Source organism: Rhipicephalus sanguineus, chromosome 6, assembly GCF_013339695.2.
Source record: "Rhipicephalus sanguineus isolate Rsan-2018 chromosome 6, BIME_Rsan_1.4, whole genome shotgun sequence".
NCBI lineage: Eukaryota > Metazoa > Arthropoda > Arachnida > Ixodida > Ixodidae > Rhipicephalus > Rhipicephalus sanguineus.
In genome coordinates, this window is record NC_051181.1 from 25,245,633 (window position 1) to 25,259,646 (window position 14,014).

General features: G+C 47.5%; 1 protein-coding gene across 1 annotated transcript in view; it reads left to right on the top strand.

Annotated features, from left to right (window-relative positions):
* LOC119395656 (uncharacterized) overlaps window positions 1–14,014 on the top strand; it is a 69,283-nt gene that overhangs the window by 10,813 nt on the left and 44,456 nt on the right. Inside the window, exons 2-3 of the mRNA XM_037662646.2 lie at window positions 5,271–5,339; window positions 6,188–6,283. Of these exons, the coding sequence (XP_037518574.1) occupies window positions 6,198–6,283 (86 nt within the window). The 5' untranslated portion in view covers window positions 5,271–5,339; window positions 6,188–6,197. The remainder of the gene's footprint in view (window positions 1–5,270; window positions 5,340–6,187; window positions 6,284–14,014) is intronic.

Consider the following 14,014-nt stretch of genomic DNA (forward strand, 5'->3'; position numbering starts at 1 on the left):
CTGCAACGACAAAACGGTAATCGGAATTCTCGCATATAGCAAACCCAGCCCATTAAAGCTGTTGAGGTAGGCGCAGATGTGTTAAGCGCAATCCCAAGGCCCCTCAGTTCTGAATAGTAAACAAAACTAGGGCAAAAGGTGACGAGATTGAGCAATGCCTCATGACGATATGCAATGAAAGAAACAAACGAGAGCTGCAGTTTTACTTTGGATAACTGCAGATTTATAATATCGAAACAATCAAAACATGTCGTGGTCGACGCCCATGTGAGGAGAACAGAGCGGGATTGGAACCTTCATACTTATTACATCGCAGCAGTCATATCTCTCGAAGAACAATATTGCAGTACTCTAAAGTTAAGGCCTACCGCAATAGCTTAGCACCTGTATATAAGCACCTCATGACTGGGCGATGTTATCCATATAGGCAGAGGTAGGGCAGGGTGGTGCCCACCCCGCCTCCTAACGTGTGCAAGTTAGGCGGGGGGGGGGGGGGGGGGGCAAGCTTCCTATAATAGCGGCTGCATTTTGTTCTGGGCATGCAGTACTCTGCTGGAACGTTCCTTATGTACACGAACTTTCAAATTTCGATCACAACAATGCCATAGTTGTTCCTTGTGCTTCATTCAAGGCACAGTTAATCTGGTTCGGTGGCGAATGAGAAGCCTGCGGCTCTTCTTTTAGCAAATGCAGTATATAGGTCCATCAGTACTCTATTTGCCATAATCAACTCACGTATTACAACATTAGGTGATTTGGTGGTTTGGAATTTGAACGGAGAAGAATCCACCTGGGTAGATGGCGCTCTACATTCTTTACAAGCCAGTTTCCTGTGGCTTGCTGCCCGTTTCTTCGCGTATCGCCTTCTCGGTGATCATTACGCGAAGAAACGTTGGCTTGACCTGTTTTCAAAATAGTAAAAGCCCAGCCTCGAAAAGCTTCGTTAGTGTCTCTGCAAATATACCAGAAGTGTATATAAAGTTTCTTAAAAAGCTTTCCTCGCATAATCTTGGGACTGCCCCAACCATCGCCTAAATACGCGATGGAAATTGTCGTACGTTTTGTAGTTTCTTATTACGGGTGGCTGTAAAGGATTGTGCACTACGTCTCGCATGGTGATGCTTGTGCCATCAAAGCTTGCAGGCTTTATCCGGCCAACACGGAAGTTGTGTGATCTTTTAGGCTAACTACACACTTGCATTACTTATTGGCGACGACCAGCTGGCTGAAAAACTTATTGTTCCTTGGCTTTGGCTGTTGCTTCCCCCCTTCAACGTCAGTGTAGCCGGAGCACCCGACTGTGAAGGCAGGTAACTATTCATTCGGCAATCCTGTGCAGCGTCGACTTAGACAGTTATGATACCGTAGAAGTACTGAAAGTAGGGCGAGTTCGCTATGATAGTATGAACACGCAGAAAATTGGGACAGAAAATGAAGAATACAGACAGGCGCTTTGTGTTTTCTTTACCTCCCGTCTTCGTTTGCGTGCACACAGCGATAACACACTCATTACACCTTCAACAGCAGTTAGCCACTTAGTAAATGTTGTTGTTAGGGTATTTGACGCGTAACCATTACGGAAGGACTTAAGACAGAACAGGAAAGGGCAAACATTTCAGTAAGCAGTTATCCAGCAGTCTTTGGTTCAAACCGCGATTAAACGTTGACATCGGCGCGAGCTCCTGTAGTACTTAACATTATACAGCTACTGCGGCTTACTCAAGGAAACTCGAGCAATCAGTGGATTGGCGAGTATCTTTTACAGCCCGGCGGCTTCGCTTCGCAAAGCAGCCCCTGCGGACCCCCGGCGTGACGCTGCATGAATGACCCGTCAGAAAATCATCCGTGGATGATTCTCATGCGCTTAAATCATTTGGCCATCAAAACTGGGTGACGTTGCCGGCATGGCCGTAATAGAGACGGGTGCGCAGATTTCAGTCATGAGTGCTGTTCTCGCTACGTAAATCAGCGGAGTTCTTACGCAGCTTTTCAGCGCAAAGTACGGGTCGCCGATGGGATCACGTCTGCCGTTTTTGGTATGTGCAACTCTCCTGTCTGTGTTGCCAACCATCAGACAACAGTTTTGTACGCCGTGTTCGGGCAGCGCCCACACGACGCGGTCCTCCTCCTCGAATTTTGTTGCGGCACTCCGGAATTATCGACTGTTCGACAGGCCTTCTTCATCTGGTACACCCTTTTGCACCGACGTCACGTCCGACATTTCGAGTCAGTCTTGATCCGCTGAGTTCTCCCACAGTCTCCCTCAGGCTGCGATATACGGGCAGTGAACTTCCGATACTCCTGTACACGATGGTGAGTTGGTTGTTTCACCGATTCTTCACGTCTTTATGGCTCAATCTGCCGTCCTCCCGCTTAACTTGGTCACCGTATGCCGAAAGCAGACTTTTTCATCTTTCTTGAAATTTCGCTTATCCAGTTATATGCTGCTTGCAGGTATTACGCTGGACAAATGGTACTGTCCTTGCGGATATGCAGGATCGCTTATTCGACAGTTGATTGCCCCAGTCACCGTTCAGTCTCGCTCACAGAGACTGCACCATTGTGCGCCCATATTGCAAAAATAACAGCTGCATACCCACCACTCACCTAAGCACAACGTCGTTGTGTCTTTTTATCCGATGAATATTTTCTATTTTGACAACCACACGTTAAACCAGACATCCAATGTAATGAATAAGATTAACACCGGTGATGACAACCACGTTCATTGGCGCCCTTACCATGTAAATATTTGTAGCCATACGCCACATCCGTAACACTATTTTTGAGCTGCGTAGCAGGAAAATTCAAGATGACCTTTGCAGTTTTTCAAGGATATCTTCCGATATGTTGATTACTACCTAGTGGCGAAAAATGCGAATTCGACTATGCGACCATAAAAATTGTAGTCCTGAAGGTTTTTGTGAAAATGGCGTGTGGCTTAATTTCACCGTCGAATTTTTAAAAAGGCGACGAGCTTCAACATTTGCACTTGAATCGATGCTTTTCTGTGGATCCTGCGTAAAGTGCAGCGCGCGCGGGAGCGATGGACGAAAGGGAAGAAGCGAACGGAACTAGCGCTCACACTCAACTTAAAGTTTTATCTGACAGGAAACATTAAATATCTAGATTATGACAAACCATGACGGCAAAAAAGACACCAAACGAAAATAAAAATAAAAATGCAGAAATGAGCTGGACAACTTGCGTTCCGATAATATCATCTCTTACACGTGTTAGTCAGATAATGAAATTCAGTGTCACTCCAGGCAATGTAGGTTTGTTGGAACAGATTTCATTTTACTGCATTATTTCATCAAGCGGCCATTTGTCTTGCCTTGCCTCAGACAGCGCCTGCTCTACGTAGAATCGGACGCATCTGGCTGGCATTGAAGAGGGCTTTTTCGTGCATAGCGTCGCATTTTCAGCGCAGCCAAAGAAACACTAGGGTCTTTAGAATTACGTATCTACGTATTTTCTATTAAAGGAACACACCACCTAATACTTACGTATTCATGTTGCGTCTCAGATATGCGTAATGTTTGCTTTTTGATCGACAGTGTTCACGAGTATGAACGCAGATACCAGTTCAAGATGGCCGAGGTGTTCAGCAAGTGCTTAAACCTGAATCGGGTGACAGACAGGCAGACCAAAATTTCTGCGTTCAAGTATCCCAAGAAAGACTATCGCCTTTAAAAACACTCAAGTATGTCTCATTTAACAACGCATTGCTCCGCGTGTCGATGAATGCCGGCCCTTGATTCCACATGATGTCTTTGGAGGAACAAAGGTGACAAAACTCGTCTTATACAAGAGGCTTACCACATCATCAAGTGCGTAAGTGAAGGCACTACTTCATTTTATAGCGAAGAAATAATTTTTCGAGCATGTGGTTTGCTTGATCTGCATTTTCCGTATTTGCTAGGTTCTATTTTGGCTCACGCAGTGGAGCATGAAGGGGGGCTTTGTTTCATGGAACGGCGCATGCTCGTTGTTTCTTTTCTAGTATCGAAATATCGTGACAACTGCCTTCGCGTTGTTTGTGCACGACTGGACCTTGCGCTATTAAACATACATCATTATCGCTTCTTTCATTTCTATATGTGAATTATACAATAAAGCTCCTCTCAACAGTCAGCGCTTGCGCTAGCTGTGTCCTTGCTTTCTTAGTATTGCGTTCCTGTTGTGCTGTTACGATTTTTACGTGTGTACCGTCTCATCCAATTAGGTACGGCTCTTCGATAACGACATCAATGAAGCTCGATCCTTCTGACATCTACGATGTGGACACTCTGGTGTAACGCCATACAAACCAGAGACATTGTGCAGTGTTTATTAACTTGTTTATTATTAATTTATTCAATTATATGTTTATTTGTTTTGTTAAAGATTGCTTTCAGAGGCCAAGTCGAGCACAGAGTAAGGATGTGCAATATCTGAAAAATAAATGTGGTATGCACAAGCCAAAACAGCAAATCTACCGTAAACAACCCATCCTGTAAGCACGAACCAAGGAAAATTGTTCGAGAGACTCGTTTCTTTGTAAGACGCAACCGATGAAACCAACGGACAATTAAGATAAGGAAAGTATAGGAGATGTTATTTGTTGTTTTTATCTGTAAAGCGATGATTATAACCTATAATGAAAAGGAATTAAAGTGGACGAAAAAGCATCCTTTTCGTTGGTGGGATCCAAACCCACAACCTTGGGATTACGCTTCCGACGCTCCACCAATTGAGGTACGACGAAAGGCGCTCCCTAGTTCACATTGTTGAGTATTTATTTGGGTTTAATCCATGGAAGTGTTAAACAGCGCCACTGGTAGCCAATGCCGCGAGTGTGTGGAACACTTTTTCCCAGGGGGAGTCACGCGGCATGTGACCTTTGCACGAGGCGGCAGCTGAACAGTAAAGCCTCACGTGCTACCTAAGGCATGAAGTCTGCCGGCACGAAGTCCTGGTTATGAAAGCACGAAAGAAGGGTAATTTTCGTCCACTTTAATTGTTTTTAACTATAGGTTATGGTACACTACAGTTAAAAAACAACAAATAATATCCCCTGTTATTCTTTGCTTATTTATCTGCGGGTTTCTTTGGGTACATACTGTAAGGAGTGTGACAGTCAGTTTCACTGCAAGGGCCTGTGCAGTACGTGCGCGGTACCAGGGTCCTTCAATGCTTACTGTGGGACCGCAGCAGTACTGAAACTCACTTAGGACGCTTCCCGTCCTGTGAAACTGATGTGCTTCCTGTCTTCCGGAATTCTATAGAGCGCAATGGAGCAAAGCCGCTGGTTTTGGCAGCGAAGCCCGCCTCCTACAGGCATGGCAAAACGACAGGTGTGTTTCTTGCAAATCACTCAACAATGAAGCAATTTCAGGGATGTCCTTCGTTAAAACGCTCCTCACACGGCACCTTAGAGAGATTAGTCGAATTTCGCAATGCGGCCTCTCACGAGCCGCTTAAAGGGACACTAAAGAGAAACAATGAATTGGTTTGGATTAATAAAGTGTGCTCGGAGAACTGTTGTGTAGTTTATTTCACCACCATAGGTTTATTATTAGAGGAGGAAACCAAGTTCAAAGTTGCATTTTTAAATTTCGCGCCGAACTTTGCAATTCGTGACGTAAAAGGTTTCAAAGAGCATTTAACGTATTCTGGTGCCACTGGCTCGACGAAATTTCCACAAACTCGTTATGTCAAGTCTCTGGCCCGTCAGAGGACAATGTACTTGGATTTAACCGATTAGGAAGTGCGTAGGCCCAAGCAGGCGCCGTCAAAAATATGTGACGTCACGGCAAATGGTGCGGGAATTCCAAGGTGGCGTCGCCACCTGTATTTTCTTTTTGTGCGTTTTCTCGCTTATTAAGCGTCTTCGCGCAGCAAGCGTGGTGTTTTTGTTATCGTGGAAGACTACTTTACTAATGCGAGAAAAATCGTTTTGCTCTTTAGTGTCCCTCTAAGCAAACTGAAGTTTTATATAAAGTTTTTACACTTGTGGATTCAATAAATCCATAACAGCCCTGTGATCGAGAATTTTGAGCTGTCCTTACTGTGCTATCTGTACAAGCACTTTTGAGTGGTATCAGTCATAATGAGTAAAGAATTGCTATGGCAAAGTGGAAGTTATACATGTAGTAGTGTGCCCGCTGTGCACTACAACCTCGGATCACTAATGTGCACGCAGGCCGAGAAGAATGCCCTGCGGTTTGGCAGCAGTGTTAGTGGTGCTCTGGATGGCCACACGGTCACGCGGATCAGACCTAGTCTATCTCTACCCAACGTGAGTTTGCCTTAATGATATCAATGTCTTTCATTCAAGCGTGTAACGGCATGTGGAAACTTTAGAGTTGGCGCCATTTTTTTTCTCACAACTTCATCATGCCAAGCTTAGCCACCATGGCACGTGGAGTTCGTCAGTTGTAAAGACTCGAGCCTTTTGTGGCAATTATATTTTAAGTGGCCGATGAAATAGTCTAGTTCGTATCTTTTCATTGTTCTTACGCTATGCAGTTCTTATACTAATGAGAGAAAGACAGGCATTGGTGATTAACGAAAGCGCTAGTTGTTCTGATGAAGCCGGTTTATTGTCAGATAAACGCACACCGCTATTTTAGTAAAGGGGCATTTTCTGAATGTCGACTGGTATGATAAACGAAAAGTGAAAACAAAAATTTGTAACCCCGGGATTTGATATTCAAGCACCTGTGTATTATGAGGCGCGCCGAACTGGGGGCTCCGGATTGACTTTGATTTTAGGTTCCTTTAAGACGCTCATGAAATATAAGTACACGGCCGTTTCACGCAATTCACCCACCTTCTCCGCCCCCTATTGAAATGCTACCGCTATGGCTGGCAACAAAACTCGCGCCCTCGATCTTAGCAACGCAAAGTAATAGACCTCATGGTTGGTGAAACATAAAATCTAGAGAGCCTCTCAGAACACGTCCTTTTTCTGTCTCACGAATTGTTAAAAAAGTTTGCACGTGAGAATGAGAGGCTGAGAGAAAGTGGTCATAGGCTGCCTCAGACGCGTAATGATGCGCAGCGCTCTGGTTTTGAAGGAAGTGTAGTTTTGTAATCTTGAATTAGCGCGATTTTGAGGTGTATTACTTCAGGAGGATATCCTATAACAAAATATGAGCGCGAATAAATGTAGAGCAGGCAGATGGAGGAGGGATTGTTGATTGGCCCTCTGCTGGCAATACGCTGCAAGCGTAGTTATTTGTGGCAGCTTTGTTTTGAATGCGGTTAAATGAGTGTGTTAGGAGCTCGGTTTAACAGAGGCGAGAAATACGCTTGTTGAAAGCTTCAGGGCCGAGAGAAGGATGTCGTAAAAAGAGGTTCGCCGGGTGGCTGTCGAGGCATCTCAGTCACGGGGTCGTTGCCTCGCTACAAAGGGAGAGTGATGAAGCTGAGCTAAAACGACACGAGAACCGGGTTCACGGAAAAGCGAAGGATGTTTTCCACTTAAACTATTGAAATGACGAGAGTCTGCCAACGCGATGGCGACGGGCACTTGACTCTTAGTGGAGAGAGAGAACGTAGCGACAGACGATAGCGACAAGTGTGAGGCATAAGTATCATTCAAGAAGCAAATCCTGGCCAAGTCTGACTGAGAGTAAAGGCAAATAGGCTGAATAGAGGGCTTGAATGAAAAAAATTCATTTATTATTCTCAGCATAGGCTGAGCAACATACGTATAAGCGTATTTCTTGCTTTGAATAAGGGTGAATGAGTTTCTGAGGCGTAACTATTATTTCAGAAGAATTAGGTATAATGATTATGAATGTGAATAACGGAAGAGGACAGAGGATTGTAGACCGATGAACAAGTTCCATTAAGTACGTAGAAATGTATTAAATGCGAAGCATTTCTTAGCGAACCTTTCGCACTTTGAGCGTTTCTATCTATCTATCTATCTATCTATATCTATCTATCTATCTATCTATCTATCTATCTATCTATCTATCTATCTATCTATCTATCTATCTATCTATCTATCTATCTATCTATCTATCTATCTATCTATCTATCTATCTATCTATCTATCTATCTATCTATCTATCTATCTATCTATCTATCTATCTATCTATCTATCTATCTATCTATCTATCTATCTATCTATCTATCTATCTATCTATCTAGCTAGCTAGCTAGCTAGCTAGCTAGCTAGCTAGCTAGCTAGCTAGCTAGCTAGCCGCCTACGTCTGTGTGCTGTGATGATCACCTCCTTAACTTGGTGTAGACCAAAGTTGGCATGGGAGGGTAAGAGGATTTGACAAATATGACTGTTGGGTCATGACATGAAAATTGGCCGCGTATCTGCGTGCTTCGCTGCAAATGTCGTGTAAAGACGATAGAAGAGGCGCTGTGTGAGATATGGACGCCATCTGGCAATACGTCGGGAAACATGAGTGCTGTGTTGCGTGCTGGTAGTCCCGGCGCAGCAGCAGGCGAAGACCGGCGGTGACCAACGCGACCGGCGGGGACGCCAGCCAGCCCGAAAACGCGGTTTGGCTCGAAGCGCTGAAGCAGAGAAACGTCCGCACTCAACGAGTACTCTCCACACACACTTTTATTTACACGTCGCCTGGGTAAAACAGGAACGCCAGAGCGGCGCCCACAACCGGCAGCCTGAAGAAGGCCGCCCACAACGCTGCTTTTTCATTTTTTAAATATTCTTTTTTACCTTCTTGGCCTTCTCAAAACTAAAGTTTTTCTACACCAACCCATGACATTCGTACAGTGCAACAGAACCGAAACCGAAGCACAACAATGAGCTCGTGCGAAGGGCACGGAGGAAGGCAAATTTCAGCGCAGTCGCATTTTCAGCTTTGTTGAAACAGCGCTCACTAGACGACGACGAAGTAAAAGAAGGCACAGGACAGGCAGCGCCTGTCCTGTGCCTTCTTTTACTTCGTCGTCGTCTAGTGAGCGCTGTTTCAACAAAGATGAACGCATCATAGGTGGGCAAAAAATGTGGAACTCACTCAGACTCACTCACGAAACATATCTTACCCTTAGAGCTCACTCGGACTCAGACTCACCAAACTTTTCCTCATCCGGACTCACTCGGACTCAGACTCACTATAATGTTTCTCAACCGGACTCACTCGGACTCAGACTCACCAAAATATAATTCATTCGAACTCACTCAGACTCAGACTTACGGCTCGATCTGAGTCTGAGTGAGTCTGAGTGAGTCGACTCATGAGTCCGCTAGCCTTTTTCTACCATAATGTCAATGCTCTTTAACGCCAATATCTCGCATAATCGGTGCGCTACTTAGCACCTTTTGATCTCGTACCTTCAAATACGAGTTATCTGACTTTGTAGTTCAATAAGGACCGTTTTATTGAAAGAGATGACTCACACGAGATATTTTTATCAGAAATTTCCCATGAAGAAGTTTGCGGGGGGAGGTCAAGGCACCTCCTCCCCCTCTCCCTCCTGATCTCACGCCTCTGATCAATAAATATTGAGCTGACGTATGAACGGTAGCGCGTTGACGTATGCGGGACTACACGTGAGTATAAATGTGAGCCGCATAAGGTTGATAGTAATGCTCAATTTGAGTAGAGAGGACCATAGGTCGGCAAAAAATGTGGAGCTCACTCAGGCTCACTCATGCAATATATTTTGCCCTTAAGGCTCACTCGGACTCAGACTCACCAAAATTTTCCTCAACCGAACTCACTCGGACTCAGACTCACAAAAACATTACTCACCCGGACTCACTCAGACTCAGACTCACGTCTCGATATGAGTCTGAGTGAGTCTGAGTGAGTCGACTCATGAGTGAGTTTGCCGACCTATGGAACGCATACCAACTCGCTCAAGCTTCCATTCTTATGCATTTTCAGCGCAGCTTAAGAAACTGGGGTCCTTAAAATTACGTATGTATGCATTTTCTATTAAAGGAACACGCCACCTAATACTTACCTAGTGATGTTGCACCTCAGATATGCATGATATTGCTGCGGACAGCCATCAAAAGACGATTAGGCTGAAGACGACGACGACGATTTGGAGACTGGTGTGTGCAGCTGCCTTGCCCGAGCACTCTCCTGTAAATACACTTGTTTACAGCCTCTAGTCTTCACGTAACATTTTGGTGGACGTGCTGGGTACCTCCCTTCGTCACGAAGCTTCGCAGTGGACGCCACCTTGAGCCTTCGAACATGGCTCTGGAAAATGCGCCGACCACTCCGGCTCCAACACCTGCCACCAACGCGACGTACATCAACGTCACCGCTCCTCGTGACCCTGGTGTTTTCTCTGGCCCCAACGGGCAAGACGTCGACAAGTGGCTCAGCCTTTACGAACGCGTCAGCACAGGCAACCGGTGGGACCCTACTCTCATGCTTGCCAATGTACTATTCTACCTCGACGGCACCCCGCGAGTGTGGTATGAGACGCATGATACTGAGCTGACAAGTTGGGATCTCTTCAAAGAGAAGATACGAGAGTTGTTCGGCAACCCTGACGGTCACCAGCTCGCTGCGAAGAAGGCGTTGTCGACCCGCGCGCAGACGTCAACAGAGCCGTACGTCATGTACATACAAGACGTCTTGGCTCTCTGCCGTGCAGTTGACTCGCACATGACGGAACAGGACAAGGTTGCTCACATTCTCAAGGGTATCGCTGATGATGCGTTCAACCTGCTCGTCTTCAATAACGTGTGCACTGTTGATGCGGTCATCAAAGAATGGAACTCGCTAAAAGCAAGCGCATTCTTCCGCAGTTTGCTCGCTTGCCTAACACCGCGCCGACGTCGTCCTGTGCCGATGTTCCCCGTTCAACAAGCAACGATGCCAACGTTACCAGAATTGTGCGACGAGAAATTGAAGCTGCTTATCCAGCTACCTGCGAGCCCAGCACCTGCTCGCCCCCTGCAGTTCCGGTTTCGATGATTCAGGCAGTTGTCCGTCAGGAGATTGCAAGCATGGGACTCCACTCTGTCTGCTCGGTAAATCACGTGGACTCTCGGCCGCATCCTCCGACTGCACCCCCTTCACCGACCAGTTCCAACCACGTTTCCGCAACGCTGAATGGCGCACTGCTGACGACAGGCCCATCTGTTTCATCTGCCACCGGATTGGACACATCTCTCGGCATTGTCGCAATCGCTGGAACTCTCCTGCACAGCACACGTACACTGGCTACAACCGCGCCTATGGCTCTTACCGTCCCTCTACAGCACGTGCCGATCACGCTGCCACTGAATCTGTTGCTCCTAGCCGCCCGTACTCACGCTCACCTTCGCCCCTACGCCGGCAGTCCCGCTCACCCCAGCCCCGTCGCTCCAATTCGCCAAGCTTCAACGCACGCTCCCACCCGGAAAACTAGATGATGCAGCGCCCGGAGGTGCCGCTGCATTGCTCCCTACGCTGCCAAATCCTCTACTGACCCTTTCGACCAATATGAACCTCATTGAAGTCCACATCGACGGTGTTCCTGTTCGTGCTCTAATCGACACGGGAGCCCATTTATCTGTGATGAGTGCTAGTCTTCGGACTCGCCTGAAGAAAGTTCTCACACCAGCCGCGAAGCCAGTTGTCCGTGTCGCCGACGGCGGAACAGCTTGTGCACTTGGCATGTGTACAGCTCGAGTCGACATCGCCGATCGCTATACCATCGTTGTTTTCACCGTACTAGCCCACTGCCCCCACGACGTCATTCTAGGCTTGGACTTCTTTTCTGCTCATTCGGCGCTCATAGACTGCTCTACCGGTACTCTCCGCCTTGACCTTCCTCTTCCAGATCAACCTGCGCCGCCTCCCATTCGCCTAACCGCCGCAGACTTCGTTCGCTTACCACCCACAGCTCTGACCTACGTTGACTTGGTACCATCCTCACCCGTGCCCGACGGGGAGTACGTTGCGACTCCTGTCAAGGATGTTCTTCTCTACCAGGGTATTACAGTGCCTCGTTCTGTATTATGTATTACATCCAATCGCACATGTCTGCCAGCGGTCAACTTTGGCTTGACAATGCAAGTGCTGCCACGAGGGATATCCTTGGCACATATCAGCGCCTTCGACGATCCCTCGATTGCATCAGTTACGTTGGAGGATGGTACTACCGAGCACACCGACCACTCGCAGTCCGCCGCATCTGTTCTCGACGACCTGAAGAGAATGATTGCGCCAGATCTACCCCCAAAGAATGCTGACGACCTCTACCGGGTTCTCTTTTCGTACCGCGATATTTTTTATCTTCATGACCGTCCTTTGGCACAAACTACGACCGTGAAACATCGCATAAATACTGGCGATGCCGCTCCTGTTCATAGGCGTCCGTATCGAGTGTCACACGCAGTGCGTCAAGTGATTCAGGCAGAAGTCAAGAAGATGCTCACCAAGAACATCATCGAGCCATCATGCAGCCCATGGGCATCACCCGTTGTCTTAGTGAAAAAGAAAGACGGCTCGTGGCGATTCTGCGTGGACTACCGGCATCTCAACAAAGTAACAAAAAAGGACGTTTACCCCTTACCTCGTATTGACGACGCCCTTGACTGCCTACATGGTGCTCGCTACTTTTCGTCTATTGACCTACGCTCTGGCTATTGGCAGATCGCTGTGGATGATATGGACCGCGAGAAAACCGCTTTTATCACACCTGATGGTCTTTATCAATTCAAGGTGATGCCATTCGGACTATGTAACGCACCGGCCACATTTGAACGCATGATGGACTCCCTCCTTCAAGGATTCAAGTGGGCCACATGTCTGTGCTACTTGGACGACGTTATAGTGTTCTCCCCCACTTTCGAGAGTCATCTAGAGCGCCTATCTGCAATCCTGCAAGTTTTTCGCCGAGCCGGTTTGCAACTTAACGCATCGAAGTGCCACTTTGGTCGTCGCCGGATTACCGTACTTGGCCACCTCGTTGATGCCAATGGAGTACAGCCGGACCCAGACAAAATTCGCGCTGTTACGAATTTCCCGATTCCTAAGTGTGTGAAAGATGTACGCAGCTTCATTGGTTTATGCTCGTACTTCCGCCGCTTTGTGAAAAATTTCGCGGTCATAGCACGACCACTTACTGACCTTTTGAAAAAAGAGGTGCCATTTATATGGGGCGACGCCGAAGCTTCCGCGTTCGCTCATTTGATCCGGCTGCTTACAACGCCGCCCGTTCTGGCCCACTTTGACCCTTCTGCGCCGACTGAAGTTCGTACCGACGCCAGTGGGCACGGCATAGGCGCAGTACTAGCCCAACGACAGCACAGTACTGATCGCGTCATCGTCTACGCCAGCAGGCTCCTCACAACTTCGGAGCGCAACTACTCTATCACGGAACGTGAGTGTCTGGCCCTAGTTTGGGCGGTTGCGAAATTCCGCCCATACTTATACGGCCGACCCTTTTCAGTCGTAACGGACCAGCACGCGCTCTGCTGGTTGTCCTCACTGAAGGACCCTACCGGACGACTTGGTCGCTGGGCGTTACGCCTTCAAGAATATTCTTATACTGTCATATACAAGTCTGGTCGCCTGCACATGGACGCCGATTGCTTGTCCCGTTATCCGGTAGACGAGGCCGAAGACACCGACCACGACGCATCCAATGGCATCTTTTCTCTGTCTCCTTTCGAGAACATCGCAGACGAGCAGCAACGCGACCTTTCGCTGCGAGAACTCATCCACCGTCTGCAGACATCGCCCAATGACACTTCAGTGCGCCACTTCGTTCTCCAGGATGGTGTCCTATACCGTCGTAACTTCCATCCAGACGGGCCGGAACTCCTTCTAGTCATACCGAGACAATTACGCCGAACTGTTCTTTTTGAACTTCATGACGCTCCAACTGCAGGACACCTAGGTGTATCGCGCACGTACGACCGCATCCGCCGTCGCTTCTATTGGCCCGGTCTCCTCCGTTCTGTTCGACGCTACGTTTCTGCCTGTGATTCCTGTCAACGTCGCAAAACGCCCCAGATATTGCCTGCTGGTCATCTCCAACCAATCGACGTTCCCGTAGAGCCGTTCTTCCGTGTTGGACTTGA